The sequence below is a fragment of the Lycorma delicatula genome, chromosome 8, assembly GCF_047948215.1.
Source record: "Lycorma delicatula isolate Av1 chromosome 8, ASM4794821v1, whole genome shotgun sequence".
NCBI classification, from domain to species: Eukaryota; Metazoa; Arthropoda; class Insecta; order Hemiptera; family Fulgoridae; genus Lycorma; species Lycorma delicatula.
In genome coordinates, this window is record NC_134462.1 from 112,373,033 (window position 1) to 112,395,280 (window position 22,248).

The 22,248-nt window shown below is 29.4% G+C and overlaps 1 protein-coding gene across 5 annotated transcripts in view; it reads left to right on the plus strand.

Annotated features, from left to right (window-relative positions):
* Positions 1 to 11,789, plus strand: part of wcy (WW domain-containing adapter protein with coiled-coil wacky) — a 58,825-nt gene extending 47,036 nt beyond the window's left edge. For all 5 annotated transcript variants that reach the window (XM_075373327.1, XM_075373325.1, XM_075373329.1 and 2 more), the window contains 4 exons: positions 1,674 to 1,961; positions 3,601 to 3,770; positions 6,943 to 7,070; positions 8,963 to 11,789. In XM_075373327.1, coding sequence (XP_075229442.1) covers positions 1,674 to 1,961; positions 3,601 to 3,770; positions 6,943 to 7,070; positions 8,963 to 9,041 — 665 coding nt within the window. In that variant the 3' untranslated portion in view covers positions 9,042 to 11,789. The remainder of the gene's footprint in view (positions 1 to 1,673; positions 1,962 to 3,600; positions 3,771 to 6,942; positions 7,071 to 8,962) is intronic.
* Positions 11,790 to 22,248: the final 10,459 nt, after the last annotated feature.

The window sequence follows — 22,248 nt, forward strand, 5'->3', positions numbered from 1 at the left end:
AGCGTTCAAGTCCTAGTAAAGCCAGTTATTTTTACACAGATTTGAATACTAGATTGTGGATACCGGTGTTCTTTGGTGGTTGGGTTTCAATTAACCACACATCTCAGGAATGGTCGAACTGAGAATGTACAAGACTACACTTCATCTACACTCATACATATCATCCTCTGAAGAATTATCTAAACGGTAGTTACTGGAGGCTAAACAGGAAAAGAAAGCCTTTTATCTTGAAATTCTATTGTTTAAATCCCAGTCAGGTTAGGCAGTCTTGCTGCTACGTTAACAAAATGTTTCATATTTCCAAGCACAAGTTTTAAACTTTATGAATTATTAATAGGAAAAGAAAAGGTTGGCTGAAATGAGTTAAAATACAGCGGTTGCCATTTATTATAATTTCAGATAATGTTTTCAAACGGTTAATTTTTAAAAAATCTGGATATTTAAACAACCTAAAAATGTACTGTTTATTGGAATCGCCACTTTGGCTGCTCATTACCTGTACAAATTGTGGTGTAGTTGTAGAAGAATGTTTTGGAAGAAAATAAATTAGTGTAGAATATGACAAAAAAATTAGTATAAAGGATGGTTATACATGAACAAGTAACTGCTGTAGTGGCCAAAGTTACTGCAAAAGATGTTTGTGAAGCGATCATTTCCCATCAATTTGTCAAAAAATAAATTGTGTTAGTAATAGAAGGTGGCCACTGGGAATTTATACTTTTATTGAATAGTCCGTTGAACATTTTTTAATCTAGGTCATATATATTTTAAAAATTTACTATTATAATATTTGTTATATATGCATAAGTACTTAACTTTTAGTTAAAGATGAATGTGTTTTGTTTCTTTAGATTATGTTGGATTATTATCATAAATGTTAGTGGTATTGTTTAGTTAAATTTAATATATTTACACCTTCTTTTATTCATTGATTTTACAGTGTTTTAATTTGTGTTCCATAATATAACGTGTTGTAATGTTTGAATATGGAAAAAAGTGCATTTTAATGTATTAATATGCATATTTTTAAATGTATTTATTCATTTGCTATAAACTGTACTGATGGCTGTTTACTAATTTTGTGATTGCGTTTTTTTTTGGGATTAGACTTAATAATGAATTAGGCACTCAGTATTTTATAAGCCTATTGTGTAGGCAAAAAACAAGAGTTCCTCAGTCAATTTGAAGGCAGGCACATATCAGATATCTAGAACTCACTGGCACTTAAGGTCCTGGTATCTTCAGCATGGAGAACCTATCAGGATGCATTCATTGAACTGATAACTGGGAAGAAAACTCAAGGATTAGAAAAAGGGTTGGGTGATGAGAAAAGATGATCTTTCAATCTACTCAGATTAAAATAATTTACAGTTTTAATCAGGATCATCATAAATTCCTGTTATTGACTACCAAAAATGTAGTTTTTTTTAATATTGATCCAAAGTTTTGTTTAAAAGGTGCTTCCCTTTTCCTTATTTTAATATTTCTTAATTTTTGAAAAGTTTCTAAGCACTCATAAATGATCTGTGTGGAATTCAAGTTGTGAAATTTTCATGAGTTATGAGTAAAAGCATTTTATAACATATATTGTTGAATTCTATAGTGGTTTTTATTTTGTAAATTTTTTAGTGATATTAAAATAAAATACCTATTCACATTTTTTTTTTTTGCAGGTGCTGTTGCTGGTCCAGAGAGTCAAGCACAAGATATGGAGATATGTTCGGGTGACAGTACGCCTACTGAATCAGAAGCATCGTATGCACAAGCTGTAGTTACACCTACACCAGTAGAAACACCTACAGCAAATGCACCTGGACCTCCAGTTACAGCGGTGATGCTTCAACCTCTTAAAGTTGACACTACAAACAACCTTAACACAAACACACAAAGTGGTCCAGCTGATCCTGGACCTCCAACTCCAACACATTCTGAGAGCCAGGACTGTGTGGATGTCAGAAGATGTAAGTAAAGCGGTAATCAGTTATGCCTGTGTCTTACCTTTTAAATAGTTCATGAAGTAATGGATACTGTTTATGCACACTGATGCCTACTTTCTTATGAAAAATAAAATATAATGAATTTCAATTCTTTTGTAGGTAGACATTTCAGATATTTTTTGTTGGGCTTTTTTATCGTTAATGGATAGGAAACAGTCCCTTGACATCAGAGTTTCCACCCAATAAATAAGTAGCTGCCCTACTCATTCTTAGAATAGCTAATATGAGAAGTGTAGTAAAAAAATCCAACTACTACTTGAAGTATTGTATTAGGTCTATCACACGAAGATAAACCCATGGTATAACAGATTTCCCTGGGCAATGGCTGGCTTAAATAATTTTTGTGGTAGGATGGGGACAGTCAATTTACAGAGCCTTTGAGTTGGACATAGCTTTGAGAGACTTTATGTCTTGTTGTAAGTGCTTAGGTGTGATGTTTATCGGTAGAATATACTTGATTGTTGAGCGTGTTATATTGTGCTTTTTCCATGAAGAAAGATTTTAATCTTTTAGAGTATGTTTAGAAATATATATAAAAAAACTATTTTCTGTTTTTTATGACTTAGAACTATGAATATAATCTTGTTGACAGTTCCACAACCCTTGTTGACAGTATTCAGGTTTTATAAATTGATTATACATTATTACGCTTTTGGTTATAATGATTTACTGAACAGTTTTTAAAAACCCACAAAACAAAAGTGAATGCAGACAATAACTAGCTGTGTTTGAATGGTGAAAGAAAGTTTTTTCTGTAGTTGACAATGGTGATGAAACCTTTTTTTATCGGTTACTTCTCCTTGAAGTTGGACCTGCTTTTAATACGAACACAGCCCCGAAGGGAAAATCAGGGGATTTTTGCCCCTGTACTTCCAATGCTATCTTTATGCTGATAATTGTGACCAATGTCTTAGACACCGCATGCCATGCCTGTTTGGTCTACAGCAATAGTCCCAGTGATGTTATCAAGAGTTCAGCATGTCAAAATCTTACAGGTATGCCATTCTTTGATTCAATAACTGGTTGCATATGAACACCATTTGTTTTTCAGCGTCTTTCCTTCTGCCGTAGTCACACTCTCCAGTCTCATTGCTTGCATGCACATGTATGCTTTAAAACAACCATGATCGATCAGGAGATGGGTGATCTCACCCCAGTTCTCCGGGCTTGTGGTCCAGCCATCTCTGGAGATCTAATATCAGCCTATAGGTCCATCTAATGGTAATGAAACTAGAATTGTTAAGACTTATAAACAGCTGTGTTGCTTTCAATTTGTGAAATTGGAAAATTCACATTGTGCTGTTATGGCAATTGTATATATAATGCCTTTGTAATTTACTATGTAAAAATTATTTTCCTGTTATTAATTATTGTAATAAATTAGTTCTGAAATTGTTTAAACACTTGGAAAAACTTTATTAAGGTGCAATGGTTTTTTTTATTAGATGAGTGGTGAATGCAAAAGTGAGAACAAGGAAATCTTTGAAAGGTAGATTGTAAAAAGAACAGATAAAATTGTATATTCAGTGGATTGAGGTGGTTTTGAGCTGTGATTGACTAATTAAAAGGATTTTGTATATTTATTGATATACTTATTTTACAGTAGGTAGCCCACCCAGCAGTCTGAGCTCGTTACAAAGTCTGACAGGTGGAGTTGGAGTTGGTGGTGTTAGTTCCTCGCTTGCTGCGCTCACACCGAGCCTTGCCAATCATTACAGAGATGATCTAGTTAATCATGTTCGAGGTTGGCCAGCTGATGTGTATGAAAAACAGGTAAAAGATGCTGAAATGTTAATTGTGTTGAGCATTTTGCACTTTTTTGCTGTGTGAAGATAGATTGAATTTTTAATTATGCAGTTGTATATTATTGTTACTGTCAGGAAACTGATAAAGGAGTGTGTAGTTATGTTATAATGTGTATGTGCATGGAGTAGAAATAGTACGATAATTTGAACACTTATCTTCTTTCTGGAACGGTTAAATGTTTTCATTTTGTCCAAAATTTCCTAAGCAGATATCAGATGCTATTACATGTAAAGCTTTTTGGCAATATAATCTTAAGAGTCTTTATAAAAAATTATTTTACAACATATTTGATAATGGAACTACATGATTTTATACAATTAGCCATCTTGGAAGTGAGTAAGACGTGTAGTTGAGAAACTAGTAAAGACAAAGTTACAGTCGATTCCATTTGAGAAAGCTCAAATCATCACAATTTAATTTTGTTGTAAATAATTATTATTTATTAAAAAAAGTAATTAAGAAGCTCATTTGAATCGTGTTACTTTAAATGTCAATCAGTCAGACACAAACAATAATCAAATTACAATATTAATTTAGTATATAAAAAAAAAAATTGAAATTGTATTCATATATAATTATGAAATACAATCCTGTTGTAGATAAAGAAATAATTTGAAAATTCTCACTTGGCCAAAATTCTTACTTCTTGTCTGCGCTAGATTGATGTTATAGTGAAATCGCCCTAAGAAGACCAGCCCTGGTTCAGGTAATTTTAGTCTTTTGTAGAGGGGGTCGCCTTAGAGAATTGGCCTTAATTTCTTAAAGATGTACTGATGTGGCCAAAATAATTCTCGTTAGTTTTACAGAAATTAATGTTTCTATTAAAAAAATGTAATTGGAAGTTCAGAAGAAATTCTTTAATTAAAATTATAAAAATTGAGTCAAATGATACATATTACTGTAATAACATGGATAATTTTGGTTGATGACAATAATGAAAAAGAAAAAACCAATGAAAGGATGAAACAGATTCTCCGATTATGTTAATGAATTGTATAAAATGAAAAGAATTGTCGAATATGAAAGTAAATATAGTAAACGAGAGGGTAATTAATTTTGTATTATAAACAGTTGAATTGCACATTGAAAAATACTGTAATACCAAATACAGTATTTAACATAAATTTTGTGTACTAACCTCTAAAAACGCTTACTAGAAGTATTAGTTCAGCGAAGTCTGCCTATTTGACTTTGTTTAATCGCTTCCTCTTTTAACACAATTTGAACTACATAAAGCAAGTTGACAATTTTATTATTACCAAGATTATGACCTAATCGTTTTAATTTTTTTATACAATTGAAAGAGTCTTTCTTACGGAACAGCTGGGATTTTTTCATCTTCCATCATAGTCTCTTTTTCATCTTTAGAAGTAGAAGCATTAGCATGTTTATCCAGAATTTATTTCTCTCAGTAAACCATGTTATTTACATCTTCAACTTCTTTATCCTCATTAATGTGAACATCAATGGTAATGTCTTTGTCAATCTGCTGACCTAGTTCTATGATTTCATTTTCAGTTTGAATTCTAGTTTCTTCATTCATATTTTCTTCCTAAGATAACCTAAAATCAATACCACCTTTCTTAAAACACTTTTTTACCATGTTTTTGCCCACACTAATCCATGCTTTCTTTACATATTCTACTAAATTCATCAAAGGAATTTTTTTAATCAAATTTGTCTACATTTTAAACTGAGTTTATAACTGCTAAATGAATAGTCATTGTTCGACAACAATAATGAAGTTTAAATTACTGAATTATTCTAATGATATTCTATAAACTCTATAACTCTAATGATATTCTATAGATCTAATGATTGTGATTTATTTGTAGTGTTAGCAGGTAAAAACATTTATCAATGTTGCATAACAGGCTCAATCTGAAAATTGAGCCTGTTACGCAAGCCTTTCGATTTGCATACCATTCTACTTTTAGTTTGGACATACTGATGTTTTTGAAACATCTTTGCCACAGTGAACTGTTTATTATTAGTGGAGAGTCTTTTTCTTCTATAGGATTGATACAAAACATCACTGTTACTCTTTGTTTTACTTTTTTTAGTATCATACTATATGTAGTTAGTACGTTTAAACATCAATGACTTGAGTAAAGCTTAATAAAAAGTCCAGTTTTGTCAACTTGTAATTGCTTAATTTTTATGTGAAAAAGTTTCACATATTTAGCATACGACAAGCCCTCATCTTCTTACAATTCCAGCAACATTTTGGTGTCATCCCTTGCCATAAGGGTTGGTTGTATCAAAAATTGTTTCAGACAAAAGTTTTAGGTAATGTTTAGAGGACTAACGACCACTTTAAACCAATTTGATACTGTTTCTATTAAGGGAGGTATGATTCTTTTTTGTCTTCAAACCCACATCTTTTTCTACCCCGTGGGCCAATGGTTGATGTTATCAAAAAACTTTAGTTATATGTTTTAGGCCCTTATCCAAAGAATAATAGGAATGAATTCAGTATTTTACTTAATAAGAAAGTTATAGCAATATTTTGTTTTTTCAAAAAAGCTCCACATTTCCACCCCCATGATCTGATTTTGGTCAATAATGATCTCGACTGAGATTTTGGGACAAGTTATTTTTAAGGAACAATTTTAAAGTGTGGCACAAAATTAAGGCAGTTATCATGTTCATAAGAAAGTGACATTGGTTTTGGGGTCTGGGGGATGTGAAATGAGAAGATATGTTGAAATTTTCCGGAAGTCGAATTATGGTACCCATTACAATAGGTAGCTTTCTTATGAAATTTACCTAAAATGAATCAATAAACCTTGTATTTTTGTACATTGATTTAAATCTACATTTTCTTGTCTTGTTTTAAATTAAGTTTATTTTTGCAAATGATTAAAATGTTTTTATAATAGAATTAAAGTTTTCTTCTAATCTGCTATGAAATTTGTGATCAACACTTGGTTTTGTACTAAAGAGAATTAAATTTCATATTTTACTTATGATCTTTTATTTATATATGCTCCATATTAATCTCAAAAATAAATTCAAAATAGATCTTAAAAAAATAAACTATTCTAATGTAGAACAGATCTTCTTTAAACATTTTCATTATTGACACAATTATTATAGTTAAATACATATTTTTTAATTTCAATTATATATTTTTTAGGCACAGAAACTGAGCGAGGAAGCACACAATTTTGGCAGTCTGCAATGTACCCGTGTATCAGCTGACCTTAAGTCTGCAAGAGCAATTGTTAGGTTAACTGAAATTCAAGCAACATTGCAAGAGCAAAGGTACTATTACTAATTGCTGCTAATATAGTTATTTAGTTGCATTTTTATGAGATTTATATTTTATTTTGCATTTTACTTATGCCTTATATTTTAGTGGGGTTGAATTTTTTATTGTGCTAATATACATTGTTACCACATATATGCCTAATTTAATGTCTGCGGACAAACGCTGTAGAAACTCAGATGTGAGCTGGCGCACAGTATACATATGCGTTGATATAAGCATCACTACCACCATGCAGATGACCATGCAGTTCTCCCACCGTAGCGGCACTGTGGCCTCACCACTTTCAGGCTCCAATAAAAGTGTGCAAGAGATTGAATTTTCTATTCGTCGACCACCACCTGGAGAAGACCAAGAAGAAGATGGAGTTCCATGGCTGCCTTAACGTGGGCCGGCCTGCCGAGGGAGCTGCTGGACACGGATTCTACCTTCCTGCTCCAGCTCGCCAGGCTTCAATCAGTGGACTCTGCAGCAGTAGCCGGCCCAGTGTGATTGCTTGGGGAGAACTGCCTCAGCTGTGCTGGTGAAGGACGACCGACGCTGACCCCAACTCGACTCTGTGGGCCACCACTGCCATGCTGTAGTCGGGACCCAACTGCCGCTGGGGGAAAGCCTGGTTAGACATCAATGGACAAGCCGCAACTCCCAACTTTGCTGGAGACCAGCTTCCAGACCCAACAGCTCTTCTCAGAGCTAACACAAAAATGGCTCTTTTCAGGGCCACCACAAAGTTATGAATTATGAGCTGTTGAAGCCATTTGATGACAACAACCCTTTTCAGGACTACCATAAGGTTAGTAATTACAACGAAGCCATTCAACAACAGCCCTTCTCAGGACTACCATTAAGGTAGTAATTACATCGAGCTGTCAAGGCCAATCAATGACAAAAACTGCCCTTTTCAGGGTTAGCATAAGGTTAGTAAGTGCCACGTGCCGTCGAAGCCATCTGGTGACAATAGATTTTTTTTTTGCTGGTTTTCTCTGGTTTATATCATTTTATTGGCATTACATGTTACAGGTGATCAAAATGTAAGTGATAAGAATAATAAGTAACTTAACTTATTTATTAATCCTGAAGTTTGTAGGATACCGTGCATATTAAAAAACTAACGCTCATTACTAGTCAGGATCTGTCACTAGATGTACCCCTTGTTTTTGTAATAACAGAGTATGGAAAATAGAACTGCTATGACTTCAACTCAACCTTTTTTAACCTTTCCTACATCAGTGCCAGAATTTTACTGCTTCTCCACCCTGTCTGAAGCACTTACGTCTCCCAAATACTACAGTCAAGGTAGGGGGCTAAGATTTATTGTCTGATGAATATAATTTGTTGATTTTATTGAAGTACATCAATATATTCACCCCATTTTCATTCATCTACAATAGTAATCTTTCTTTAGATAATTGCTCATTGTAGGAAGTGCTGCTTCTAAAGTGTCATACCAAAGGTATATAAAGATTATTTGAATTTTATTTTTCATTGGTTTCTCTTTTTTATAGTGATCACTTGATGATATTTAGATAAATAAATAAATTTATACTGTAATAAACTAAATAATTTATTTCTACATAAAGCTGCAGAACATTGGAATAAATTTAGAAAAAATATAGTTTTTATTGTGTGTAGTTTTTGGGTTATGCCGCTGTTAGAAATTGTCAGCCGGAGACTGTGGACAAGTTAATTACAGATTTGTAATTGAGTATTCAATCTGTGAAGCAATGTTGAGTAAATGTATATTCTCTTTATAGGCTTATCTGATAATAAATATTTTGTTGTGAATCTCTTAATTAAAAATCTTACTAACATTTTGTTTGATTTCATTTTTCTCTTTCAGCTTAGTATATCTGTTAAAAACTAAAATTTAGAAATTTTTTGCTTGCAGGGTGCTTTTTCTTCGTCAGCAGATAAAGATGTTGGAAGAATTAAAATCACAGAATTCATTTATGGCTGATGATTGTTAATGGTAAATCTTGGTCAATGATGAAAATATTTAACTGTGAGCTCGTATAAAACTGATGCTGCATTTTAATTTTTTAAAAATGTATTCACACACATGTATAAAAATAAATATGTGTGTGCCCTGTGTGAGTGAATGTATGCATATGCGTGTGAATGTGTGTGTATAAAGGAAAATGGGGGTTTTTGTACATGTACAATATATAATGAAGTAATATCAGATACAGCCAGGTATAAAAATAATAAAGTAAATAAGATTGAATTGTGTAAATCTTTGTTTAATATTAATAACAAGGGTTATGATGTGATACGACCGGCATTTGTTTAGATTTTGCATAGGTAACAATTACTTGCATAATCTTAAAAAAAAAATAATTTATTTAATTTTGTTTTTTTTAGACTAGTGACAATAGTGATATGGAATGGTAGCAGTTTCATCTGTGGCGACTAACAAATTGTATAACCACTCGTTATTATTTATTTTCTAACTTGTTTATTTTATTTTCAAAATACAATTAATAGTAAGTCAAGGTTGTCCAGAAAGTAATGCTGTCTTTGCATATTACTTGCAAAAGTTGAAAACTGGTCAGAGTTCAATGTTACCTTACTAATTGATTGGTTTTCCCAATGCAGAGTTTCTTGATAAATTTATTTTTTTAAGTAATAAAAATATATAGTTAGTGCAGTTTGTTCTTGATGTTTGCTTCAAAAGTGAATGAATTCCTCCATTTTTCTCTGAGCTCATCCATCTGGAACGAACCGTGTGCCATGTGCATACATATTTAATTAACTTACCAGAAATGGATTATTATTGTAATTGGATTTTTTTTGGTTTTTCCTTTATATAATTATTTTTCTGTATTTTTGACCTTCCCAAGATTATGACTCAAAAATACATTAATGTAACAAAGACTGATAAGTAAGAAAATCCTTTTTGTAAAAATTTTTAATCTGATCTGACTACTTTTTTTATTATTAATGTTGGAGGAGTGGTAGAAGTATAAGTTTTGAACTGCAGATTGCAGTAATATACCATTACATAATTACATGTGTTTACTTTTTATATATCCATACATTTTCTTTCCTATATATTAATTTGTTAAATTATTTCTTGCTCCTTCACTCTCTTTTCTCCTCAATTTTTTGATATCAATTCTTGCATTAGTGTTTTGAGTGAAGTGATCATTTTTCCATCTTTGATGAAAGTGATCAAGAAAAAAGATCAGTGTAAAAATACAAAAGACGGAACAAATTACTATAGATGCCGTGCAACAAAAATATTGTTCCTATTTTAATATATGCAGCAGAGATATTGATGATAGATTATAGAAAAGGAATTTAAATTCAGGATGAAATTAAGGTTGGTCTTCCTACCCAACCTTATTCTTTTTTTTGTAAGATTTTCCTCTGCTCTTTTATTCTTTTAAGACTTCTTTGCACCTCTTTTTTAAGACCTTTCTCTCTCTCTCTTTGCTACCATGAATCAGTACATTCAATTTAAATATTTTTGAGAAATTCGCCAATTCCTGAATCCATGATTGAGATGAGTAAATTCTCTAATTTGTCATAATATAGTCACGCAAAAAGATAACAGAGCAAATACTGTAATTATACAAGGCTTTTGACCATTTGTTTATTCTCTTAATTGAAAACAGAGAAGAGAGTAGAAAGAATTGTGAGGATGGAGCAACTCCATTCGATTACAATAATCCAGAATGATGAATATATTGAGAAAAACCACGAAGGGAGAATTCAATCTAACAATAGGAAATATACATGAATTTTAAAATTTGTGTAAATTTTAAAAAACCATTCCTGAACCATAATGTTGTAGATTGTGTGCATTATTTAATGTTCTGAGTCACTGGGAACATCTTTTTTTTATACAGATTGTTTTCTCTCTAATGTCATTAAAGAAACTACTTCATATTTTTTTTGTTGTGAAATTTATGATTAACAATAGTGGATGTTTTAATTCATACGTTTTTGAAAGTGATGCGTAGAACATAAACCTTATCATTAAATGTTTAAAACTAATACCTCATGGCATATTCATCTGTTATGCTATTTTTATTCTCATTCATTCCCATAACTTTAATGATTGTTACTGTGTAGGTCCACATTTTGAATGTGCTATTTTACAAAATTAACGTTCAGAGTTGGCAGAACTATAAATTTGTTTCTATTAGGTATTCTATGAATACCTAAACTTAACCAAAAAAATAGTTTAATCTTACTTGATGGTGGGTGACAATGCTTTTTGCACTGTTGAATAATCTATGGTTTATTAATATAAACTATATTGTATGAAATTTTTCATTTTATTATATGAAAAATGTGGAGTTAGGAATGATTGAGTGTAAGATAAATAATTAAAAATATTACAAATTTATTATTTTCATTGCACATGAGTAGTGTAAACAAGTTAAACCTCCTTAGAAAACCATATCCTTCTGGTGAACTTTTCTGCTATTTTATCAGATACTATTTGATAAGTAAATATTTGTTAAAAAATATAACAGTTTTCTTTGTTCATATGGTTTGTAAATGTTCTCATCTGGTAATAACTGGAGAATAATCTCAATAGTTGTAAAACTCAATGAATTTAAACTTAAAAAATTAATTCAGAAAATTATTTAGAAATTTTTAGTCTCCTGAAAAAAAAACTGGGACTTGAATAAATATTCCATTTATCCAGTAAGATTGTGCCAGTATGATTTATCCAGTATATGATGGACCTAATAATTAATAAGAATTTCAGTAGAAGAATCTTTTTAAAATGATAATTTGGTAAAAGTTAGCAAATTATCATTGGATAATTTTTGATCTGAAAAGATATTTTCAGATCTGTAAAGATCTGAAAATATCTTTACAGATCTCAGTAATAAATTGAGATTCATGCTTTTGTAAAGTAATATATAATGTTTAGTAAAACTCCTTTTCTAAATATGAGAAACAAATTTTCAGTTACAGTACTGAAGAAAATTTTCTGATAGCAGCATATTTTCAGAAGCATTATTTAGAAAATGAATTATAAGTATTTTATGATTTTCTTAAAGAAAATATTTTATAATTTACTTCACATTTAGTCACTATTAGAGTGAGAAATGAGAAATATATAATAATCACTATTATATATGAGACTACCAGTATCAAACTCTGCTATCTCCATCCAAGTGAATTTTTAGCTATTAAGCAGATGATAAAACAATAAATTTTAGCCACAGTTTTTCCTATGGTCACTAATATCATATTTTGCCTACATCTGCGTAATTAGTTTGACAGATTGTAGGAATACAGATTAAATTATAGAAATAGTCATGTTTGATTATCACTTGTGGATATAGCCATGTTTGATCTGAACTTTGTTCTGATCATATGGCTTTAACAGTAATAATTCTTTACTTAGTAAGTATGTTTTAAAATGTTACATGTGGTCAAAATAAAGTGTTTCTTTCTTAATGTCATTAGTTTAATAGCTACTTTCTTGGAATATAGAAGAAATTCACTAAATAGCCGCTAAATATTACATCAGACTACCAAAAGAAAATTTAGTACCAATAAGCACGCCTTATCAATGTTTGTACATCAAATTTATTACTTTGAAAAATTTAATTTGTTTAAAAAACAAAAAAAAGTAAAACTAGTAACACAATTTACACCATTGAAGAGTTACTTTCTATATTCTGTGAAATGTCAAATTAAACCACAGGAAAATAAACCAGGAACAACATATTCAAGAGATTCATTTTATTTGTTTATTCAAAGCAAACCAAGAAACTAATAGTAAAACTTAATACTGAAAGGGAAATAATTATTTGTAAAGAATCTAAACATAAAGCAATTTTCATCATCTTCATTATACGGTTCACACAATTGTTCTTCTGGGGGGAGGGTCGACCTGGGGAAGTAGATAATTTTTTTCTATGTCAACATAGTACTGAAGTATTTCGATTTCTCGCCAATTCTCCCCATAGTGTGTCTCTTAAGAGATTCTTCATGTCTTTGATCTTTGCAGGTTTTATGTTCTCTAAATTTCCAATAGCTATTTCATTAGGCTGGATATCATCAGTTAGCTGTTCACCTCGAATTAAAACTCTACATGAAACCTTTGACCTTTTCAGAAAAAAGTGTTTACATAAGGAAATCTTAAAATGCCATGAACTAATGTTCTTGAATACTCTACAGCCTCACTCTTCCAGTCACTTACTATACAATCATTTCCAAACTTTTGAAGGGAAGAAAAAATGCTTATTATACTTTCATATTGGTATGTAGAATCAATTACTTCCTTCTTTTAAATTTCTTTTTCAATATTACCAGAAACTCTGTCAAAAGGAAGAAATTAATTTCTCCTGAGAGAAAAAACAATTCAATGTTTTCTATGTTTTGTGGAGCATTAAGAACCCATTTGGAGCATATATACAAAATTATCGGATTCTTATTCTGGTCCCCCACGCATCTGCTACTAATCTATAAACAAGTAGTAGTAGTAGTAGTCTTTAAACTAGTCCGTAATCAATAGAATTTAATTTGTGAAATACTGCAGATGCAATCTGGTTTGAGTCTGTCTAACAATAGCTTGAACATTTTTCACAATTTAATTCACTTTTCCTTCAAATTGCCTTCCACTATCGTAAAATTGTGAAGGTAAAGTTGACGTGAATAGTAGTACGCTTGTTGATCTAGTACTTTAGGGAAGCAAAGATTTTTTTGTAGGTCATAAGGTAGAATAAGAAGATCGTGATCAATATCCTTTAATAGCTTGTTAACGACTTTTAGTAATAATCAATTCTTGCTTCTTATTACGATCTTTTTCCATCTTCATTGCTCGGTGAGCACCATACAAGTTAAACACATATGAGACCTGGGACTTTTTAAACCCAGATTAAAACATTCGTTAAATATCTGTCTAAAATAATCACGAGTCGTTTTTAAATCTTCAGATACTTGTACAATGTACATTTTAAAAAGTTAGTTTGTGCTCAGATCTGATGATAAATATTTCCTTACAGAACATCCTTGGAAGTAATGGGACTCAATGCATGACAATGAGCAGATAAACATTTTAATAGCATCCCTTTTAGGTTGATACATGGCTGTTTTTCTGTTACCTCCTTGTTTTTCAGAGGCCACATTGCCCGTTGCAACAAATATTTTAGCAATATAATCAACCCTAGCTCATGTAATTTGGAGAACATTAAGAAATGTACTGACACAAAATTGATGAAATTTCACCCAAAATTTGATGTAATGTTCTGACAAAATTTTAACTGTAGACTTCTAGGGAACTGGGATGAGTCCTTTTGCCTCCGTCTTTTGACATCCTGTGTACAAATATATTTAATTAAAAAATTATCCTGATCTTTACTATTACTATAAAAAGTTATGAAATGATAAAATATCTTTCATTGTTAAAGTAGAATACTTGAATGCTTTGGTCCCATGTTTACACACCAGGTACTGTGGCAAGAATGATGGTGAGTAACTGTAAAGAAAAAGAAAATGAGGCCTATTTATGGTATATTAAGCCATTTTATATAAACACAGACTTATTTTGACTGCTGAAAAAAATTAAAAGTTGCATCTCATTAGAGATTTTTGAAATATTAGGCCTATAGAATTATTATTTAGGCCTTAGTAAAAAATAAAATAATACCCCTAACTAACCTCAGTTGTTTCGCCACATTTCTCTTCCATTTCTCAGGTTAATGAATTTTCTTCCTGGCTTTCATTGGAGAAACTGCTCGTACTGATAATTCCATATTATAATTCAAACAACTAAACTATAGGCTTTAATCCAAACAAAAGACATATTTTTTGAGCCAACTTCACAGCAAACAAAATCAATATTCCAGCTGTTGTGTTAAGTAACTTCAGAATGCTTGCTCATTAGCTGCTTAGGATGTGGCCATGTTTGAAACTAGAGATAGCTGATATTGTTCTGAACACTGATCTTTAAATTACAGTTTATAGCAAGGTTTTGTTCAGGTTTGAATTTAACTCGCTGTATATTCTTAGAGATTTTTATAATGAAAATTCTCATAAACAACTCAATTCGGAAAAATATTGGAGATGCTGACTATGATACTAGTAGGTGGTCTCATATGATGATGTGTTCTTGATTAATAATATGTAATAATTTAAAATTTTAATGAATGTACTAATCAAAAAAATTATTTTAACAGTTAAGCTCATTTTCTATTTTAATCCTTTGGTACTTATTTAACAAAATTATTAATTAACATATAATGAAAAATATTTTTATATTATGATATATCAGTTGAGTTTATTATACGCTCAAAAGTTGATAGATCATAATTATGAAACTTCTTTTATTAATAAAAGCAAACAGGTGATTGAGGTAAGGTATTAATTATTCCGAAGCATTCATTAAGCTCTCCAAACACTGTGCCTAAATGAAATTACTTTCTGGATGATTATTGTAATTATTAAGGATTTATTTAATTAAAATCCGTGATACTGTATAAAAACATTGTTGTGTGTATGTATATATATATATATATATACTTATGTTATTGTGTCTGATTATATAGTAAATGTCTCTTTGCAGAGATTTTAATAAAATAAACAGCAAAATTGTTTTATATAAAAGCACTACCACCATCACCAAACTACTATACAATACCCAGAGGTAATTCTGCTGTCATATATATGTAATTATAAATATGTACTGTAAATAATTTACTGTTAGCGCAATTAATCTATTAAAATTATTCCAATTACTTAACTATATTATCTTTGGGGACTGGGTAATGAGAGAGGGGTTTATAAAACAGTTTAATGAAAATGTTTCTGAATTTTTTTTTCTCAGCGGGTTTGAGGTAGTTATGATAAAATAACTCAATTAAGGATTAAAGATTTTGTTTTTTTCTTAAAATTAATTTTTTTCTTTTTTTTTTTAGTATATTTTAACATAAGTTATAAATTACGCAGTTTGTTATTATTAGTTGTGAAATGCTTTCAGAATTAGTGTAAACAGTCAAAGTAATTTCATTCGTAATTAAATTGAAACAAAAAATCAAGCTACAGCAATTATTAAAATTAATTGAACTGAAAACTAAGTAGTTATTTTGTTTATTGTTTAATTATTATATTGTGAATTTTTTTTTAAGTTCATGAGTGAATATGAATATTTAAGGATAACTTTGTAGAGTTTTAGTGATCCATATGTATCTAAATTATTATGCCTTCAGCTAGCTAGATTCCTAGCAAAGTGTTTCTTTTTGTCTGCAGTTACTCATCTGCTAAATTCTAGTAAATTATTACATTCACTTTTCAAAGTAAAAAAGAGACTTGAAATTATTAAATTATAATTTTAATAATAATATTTCATAAACTGTTGTTTGCTATACTAAGAGTTTTTTTAAAGGTCAGGAAAACATCAACAAAAATCTCTGAAAATTGCCAATCTGCAAATATCTGTTTTAACTTAATTTTTTTTATTCAGTACCACATCACAACTTAATTTCATTAGAAGTCATTAATTTTATTTTGAAATTACAATGATAAATATTTTCAACATAAAAAAATAAAATTTATGAACATATTTTCCCACAGTTTGTTGTTACCTTGTGTTTATGTTTCAACAGCCAGGAACTGTTGAAATTCTTCTGATTGAAACAGTGTTAAATTTTGTATGAGTGGATTTTTACAGTGTAGAAATGGAACCACTCCTGAATTTTTTCATTCTGGGCATAGCTACATTTCCATACCTAACTTAGTTATGCCTTCAATAATATTTGTGTAAAAAAAAAGGAAATAATTTTTCACACACTGCAAAGAATGTGATGTATTAGCTTTTTTATAGAGATTTTTTTTGTGTTTGTGAGTACTTTTTTTTACATTGCTACAAATTTTTTCTCAGTGTATATGTAGCTGTAAAATGTTACAAATAGTAAACTGTCAGATTAAAAAAAAAGAATCATATAGCTGTGCATTAATTTCTTTTTATGTTCTTTATTTCTCAAACGCGTATTGTATGTTGTATTTGTTAGTTGTATTATTATTTATGAAAAAAAAAGAAATTTAAAATTGTATTGTTAATTGATTATGAGATGGATAGTTAATTTTTCTATTTTACAATCATTTTTGTGTTATTATTTATGTAATATAGTTGAGCATGTTTTAGTGAGAAATAATAATGTATCTTGTTTATTTTCATCGAATGAAAGGCTGAAGATTTTAGATCATCTTCAGTATTTATTTTTCTTAAAATTTTATTGACAAACATGTAAGTTTGTTGTTTGCCTTCCTTTAAAATAGTTTTGTGGGGAAGGAATTGAGAAATACTTCTCTACTTCCTACATTGTGACCTGTTTTTTCTTTGGGTGAGTACTGTGTACATAATGATAAAAGTTAACCAGTAAGCTGAGTATGAGGAAACTGGTTCATAGTTGTGCAGTGAACAGGAACAATTTTTAGTAATCAGTTTGTAATGAAAGCATAGAGCAATAATTGTGCCTGATATGTATGACATATCACTTTGATATGTATGACATAACACATTACTCATGTGTTTTTAAAAATGGGTATAATTTATTTGGCATTTATTTTGATTTTTATTCACATAACTGTTCTTGGTAGATCGCTTAAATGTGGTTTTTGTCAACTGGCCTCATTTGTAGTATCAGTATTACATCGCCTAGATACAATTGGGAGGTAAATATATTATGGATGGCTTGATCTTATGAAATTAAACTTATACTACAGTACTTGATTCCTTACCATATATTAATGTATATATATATATATTTTAACTGAAATCTTTGCGTATTTGTATTTTCTTGATCTTTGTGGAAATTTTTACCATCTGAGTTATTTCTTGCTAGTTAATTTCACCGAAGTGCTATTCTGTGGACCATATCTGAGCCTACATGATGTGTTTTTAAATAATCTTTTAAGTGATACCAATCATCTGAAAGAGTTTTTTCTTGCCTGCTTTATAGTGATTTTTTTTTGTTGTTTTTTGCAAATTGTAGAAGTTTATTTTTAAAGGTATTGATTGCTAAAGGTATTACCTAAATTACTCCAAATAAAAGATATTTTCTGAGACATTCCAGACTATCAGGTCAAGGATGCATTTTGTCAGGCCTGCATGCAATATTTTTAAACTAACTTTTCAGATTCTCTTTTAACACTGGTTTGAACACTAAAAAAATAAATTTTGCCATTTATGCTGAAACTCAGTTGAAATCTGTTAAGATTTTGTTTTCATTAATATGACATGACCAGTAACTATTTACTTCGTACTCTACTTGGATTTGTCTACTGATGTTTGAGAATCTTAGAAAAGAAGGACAGAAAGTGTAGGAAGATTAATAACATGCTTGATTCTTTTGAAATCATAAATAGCTTAATGTAAGAAATTGCAGGTACAGCATTTTTCTTCCTAATGTGTAAACAACACAATAGTAATTAATGATTGATCCCAATTAATTACCACATAGTGATAGTACATTTTGTAGCACATGTGATCTGTCATGTCTAATCTGAATCTGAATTCAATTGAAAGGCCAAGATGCTACCACATAGAAAACAATATATTTAACAGCATTATTATAAGAGATTAAAAAAAAAAAAAAACACCTTTAAATGCTGGAAATTTCGTGATAGTGCTCTGTTGTTCTAAAGGATGTCACAATTGCGCAATTTAAATAGATAGTTATCCATTTATTTACAAATTTACTTGATGTTACTTAACTTTGTTGATCTGATTAGAAGTACTACATGAACATAGTTAAATTTATCTAATATATTTTTTTTAAAGTTTTCGTACTGAATATGCTCGACTGTACATTTGTGTGTGGGTGGTGTATGTATGTGTGTGTGTGTGCACATACATATGTTTAAATGTGTAGTCTTATTTTTAAAAAAAAATTACAAGGACAAATTTCTTTTTCGAGTGTATATTAAAAAGTAATAAGTGATAGATTGCTTTATCACCGAAAGCCTCATAATTCTTTAATTTATTAAAGAAGTTTTGTGCACATTATTCATAAAATGAAAGGCTAAATCCAGCTCATAATTACTTTCAATAGAATGCAAATAGCTGCAAAGTAATAATGTAATATAAAGGTTCCTTTTAAACTAAGTCTGTGTAAGAATAATGAAGGCTTGCTCTCCTTGGCTATGATTTACTGAATGATTTTTCTTTAGATAGTGTTGCATGGTTTATGAAAAAAAATCTAATTCTTAGTTTCAAAATCGGTTACTATAACTAGCATAATATATATTTCTTGGTATTAAATGTGGTGAAGCTGCAACACAGAAAACCGTTTTAAGAAAACTATTCTTCAAGTTGTGAAACAAAATTAATTTATTGAGTTTGCTGTTATTGTTTCCATTTAACTTCACTCAAGATAGTTCTGGAGGACTGTTAAAACTACCACTGCTATAAGTGTGGTTTATGTTGAGTGATATTGTAGTTTAGAGTCGTGTAAGTCTAAAAGTAATTAAATGTCATTTTATGTTTTTCTTATTTCCTAATTGTAAATCTGTTTTAAAATAAAATTTTTTACAGACATAAAAAAATTGAACATTTTTACCACTTACAATTTTATATATTAAATAATTTTATTATTTTATTATTTGAGGTGTATGTATAATTATGTAAATCTGTATTTCTTGAAAGAATTGAATCAAATTAGGTTCACTATTTTTTACTAAACTTTTTAACAGTTCTGCTGGTTTTTCTTTTTTCTAATATGAGAGTAACAAAGTTAATTTGAAGTAGTAGCCATGCATGAAGTGGTTCTGACTATTCTATGTGCCATTTCTTAAGCAAATTGTGGGCTGCATGTCATATGTGTGGTTATTTGCTCATGTGATGTGTAAATAAAGTTAGATTTACACGTTAAATTTTATTTTTTTAGACAGGAATCATTTTTTATGTAATTTTTTTTAATAAATTTCATGCACATTAGTTGATTTTAGGATACCTCTGTGGTGTGGAAGCAGGTATCTGTCGATAAGTAAGACAAATGAAAAAAAAACTATTCAAGTTTAATTTTTTATTTACATTCAACATTATCTTCTTGACTTATCCAATGATATGTTTTAGGGCCTGATACCATTTTTACATATCAATTTGCCAAACACTTCAAAACAATCATTTATAGCATTGATCATTTAACGTCTTGAATAATAAATAATATAATAATAAATGTTTCTAAGTAGTGATAAAACACATAAGATATTTGGAATATAATATGATAAGGTCTAAATAAATGATGATATAAGGTCAGACAGGAGGAATAAATAGGTTTACTGGTGATTGCTAAAGGCTGGGCATTCTCGACAGGATTCAAACTTGTACCTACCCCTACAAAGGGTAGAGGGGGTTTTAAATTATTATTTAAAAATCAAAATTTCTTTCCTTTGAGCTGAATCTTACAATTAGGAAAACTATGATAACAATTTGATGATTGTAATTGTAAAAACCGCTGGTTCATTACTACTATGAATCGATGAAACAGCAGTTTTTTTTTTTTGGTTAATTGAGGTCTGGTTTTTTTAAGATAGTTAACGAAAATGATGCCCTTATTGTCATTATTTTATTTAAATGACTTTTACATGACCACAGTTTTACATATTACACTCATCAGTATTATTTAATGTAAGTGTGATTTTAGGAAACCAGTTTATAAAACTTGGTTTTGATTAGTGGCATTCTATCTTTTTTTTTTGCTTAGGATACCATGTTTCAGTTTTAGAATTGCCAAGTTGTAACGAGAGTATACTAATCTGAAAAAATTTAATATTTAAAACATTAAACATTAGGGAATCCTCTTTTATCCATGCCAATTACAGATGTGAAGTTTTGTTGTAAAGGTTATACAATTTCTTACTTCTTACTCTTTAATAGCCACATCAAAAGAAATTTTTATATTTCCCACTCTGTTAAGATGTTTTGTTACTTTGTTTTATGCTAAACAGTTGTACAAATATGTATATATATGAATTCTTTTTTTTTATTTTCATTGGGTTTTAAAGTAATTTTAATTTTTTTTTTTATGTTTTAAATTTATGCTCTGCTTTAACACACATGTTCACTTTAGTATAATGTAGTGTACGTGTTCTGTAAAATATTATTTATATACATTGTTTAATGTTTTTATATATAATATATAGTTTGTATTATTATTATTTTGTTGAATTTAAATTTTAAATGTATTAATAATGAAGATGATGGTGATCATTAAATTGTAGTAATTTTATAATGATATTTAATTTCTTTTTTGTATATATTATTTATATATATATATATATATATATATATAAATGTATCAGTTGAATGATTTCAGAACGATGTTGATGGAATTTTTTTTCAAAACGTCTGTTTAAATGTATTTAAGATTACGTTTTTTTCTTTATTTAATATTATTATAAATATTTTTTAAGTTCTTAATTTCTTTTAGTTTAATTATTAATATTAATTATAATTATTATTGTTTTATATAAAAAATATTGTGATCTTTAAAAATGTTTAAAAAATATATGTTAGGTAATGTATAATAATTAAAAATGAAATCTTAAATTTAATGAGTGTGATCTTATTTATTTTTTCAGTGCATTTTTAAAAAAAAAATTAATTTCCTTAAGTTGTTAACTGCCCGTTGCATAGTGTGATATTGTTTTATGTTTGCATATTTTGGATAGAGTGAGAGTGTAAGTTAGCACACACAAGTTGAAATCATATTGTTTGCTTCGGGAACTTATATTATTTTGTAATTATTTTAATTACAGATCTAGATTCAAACAAAAGCTTGTAATAGTTATGTTTTTTTTTGGTATTTTGTAATTTAAGATGTGCACTGTATTGTTACACCAGTGATAAAATTTAATGTGACAAAAACACTAAATTAAAGAACATGTAATACTGTAACTGTGTTTAATCTGTTTTTAATGGAGGCTGGCCCATTATCAGTTATATGTAATATTTTTAAGTGTTTTTATTATTTGATAGTGAAGTTAAAAGTACAGGCTTCAAAATAAAAACACTAAGTTCAACTAACATATTTATTACAAGTTCTTTGAATGGCTTGCTAAAGATAGAAAGAAAGGATTATTAGATTTGAAAATGAGGAAAAATTTATTTTTTAGACAGTGCATGTATGACTACGAATTCTGTTGGATTTTTATTGCATAAAAACCAAAGCCATAAAAAGAATTAATCCTCTGTTTATATAG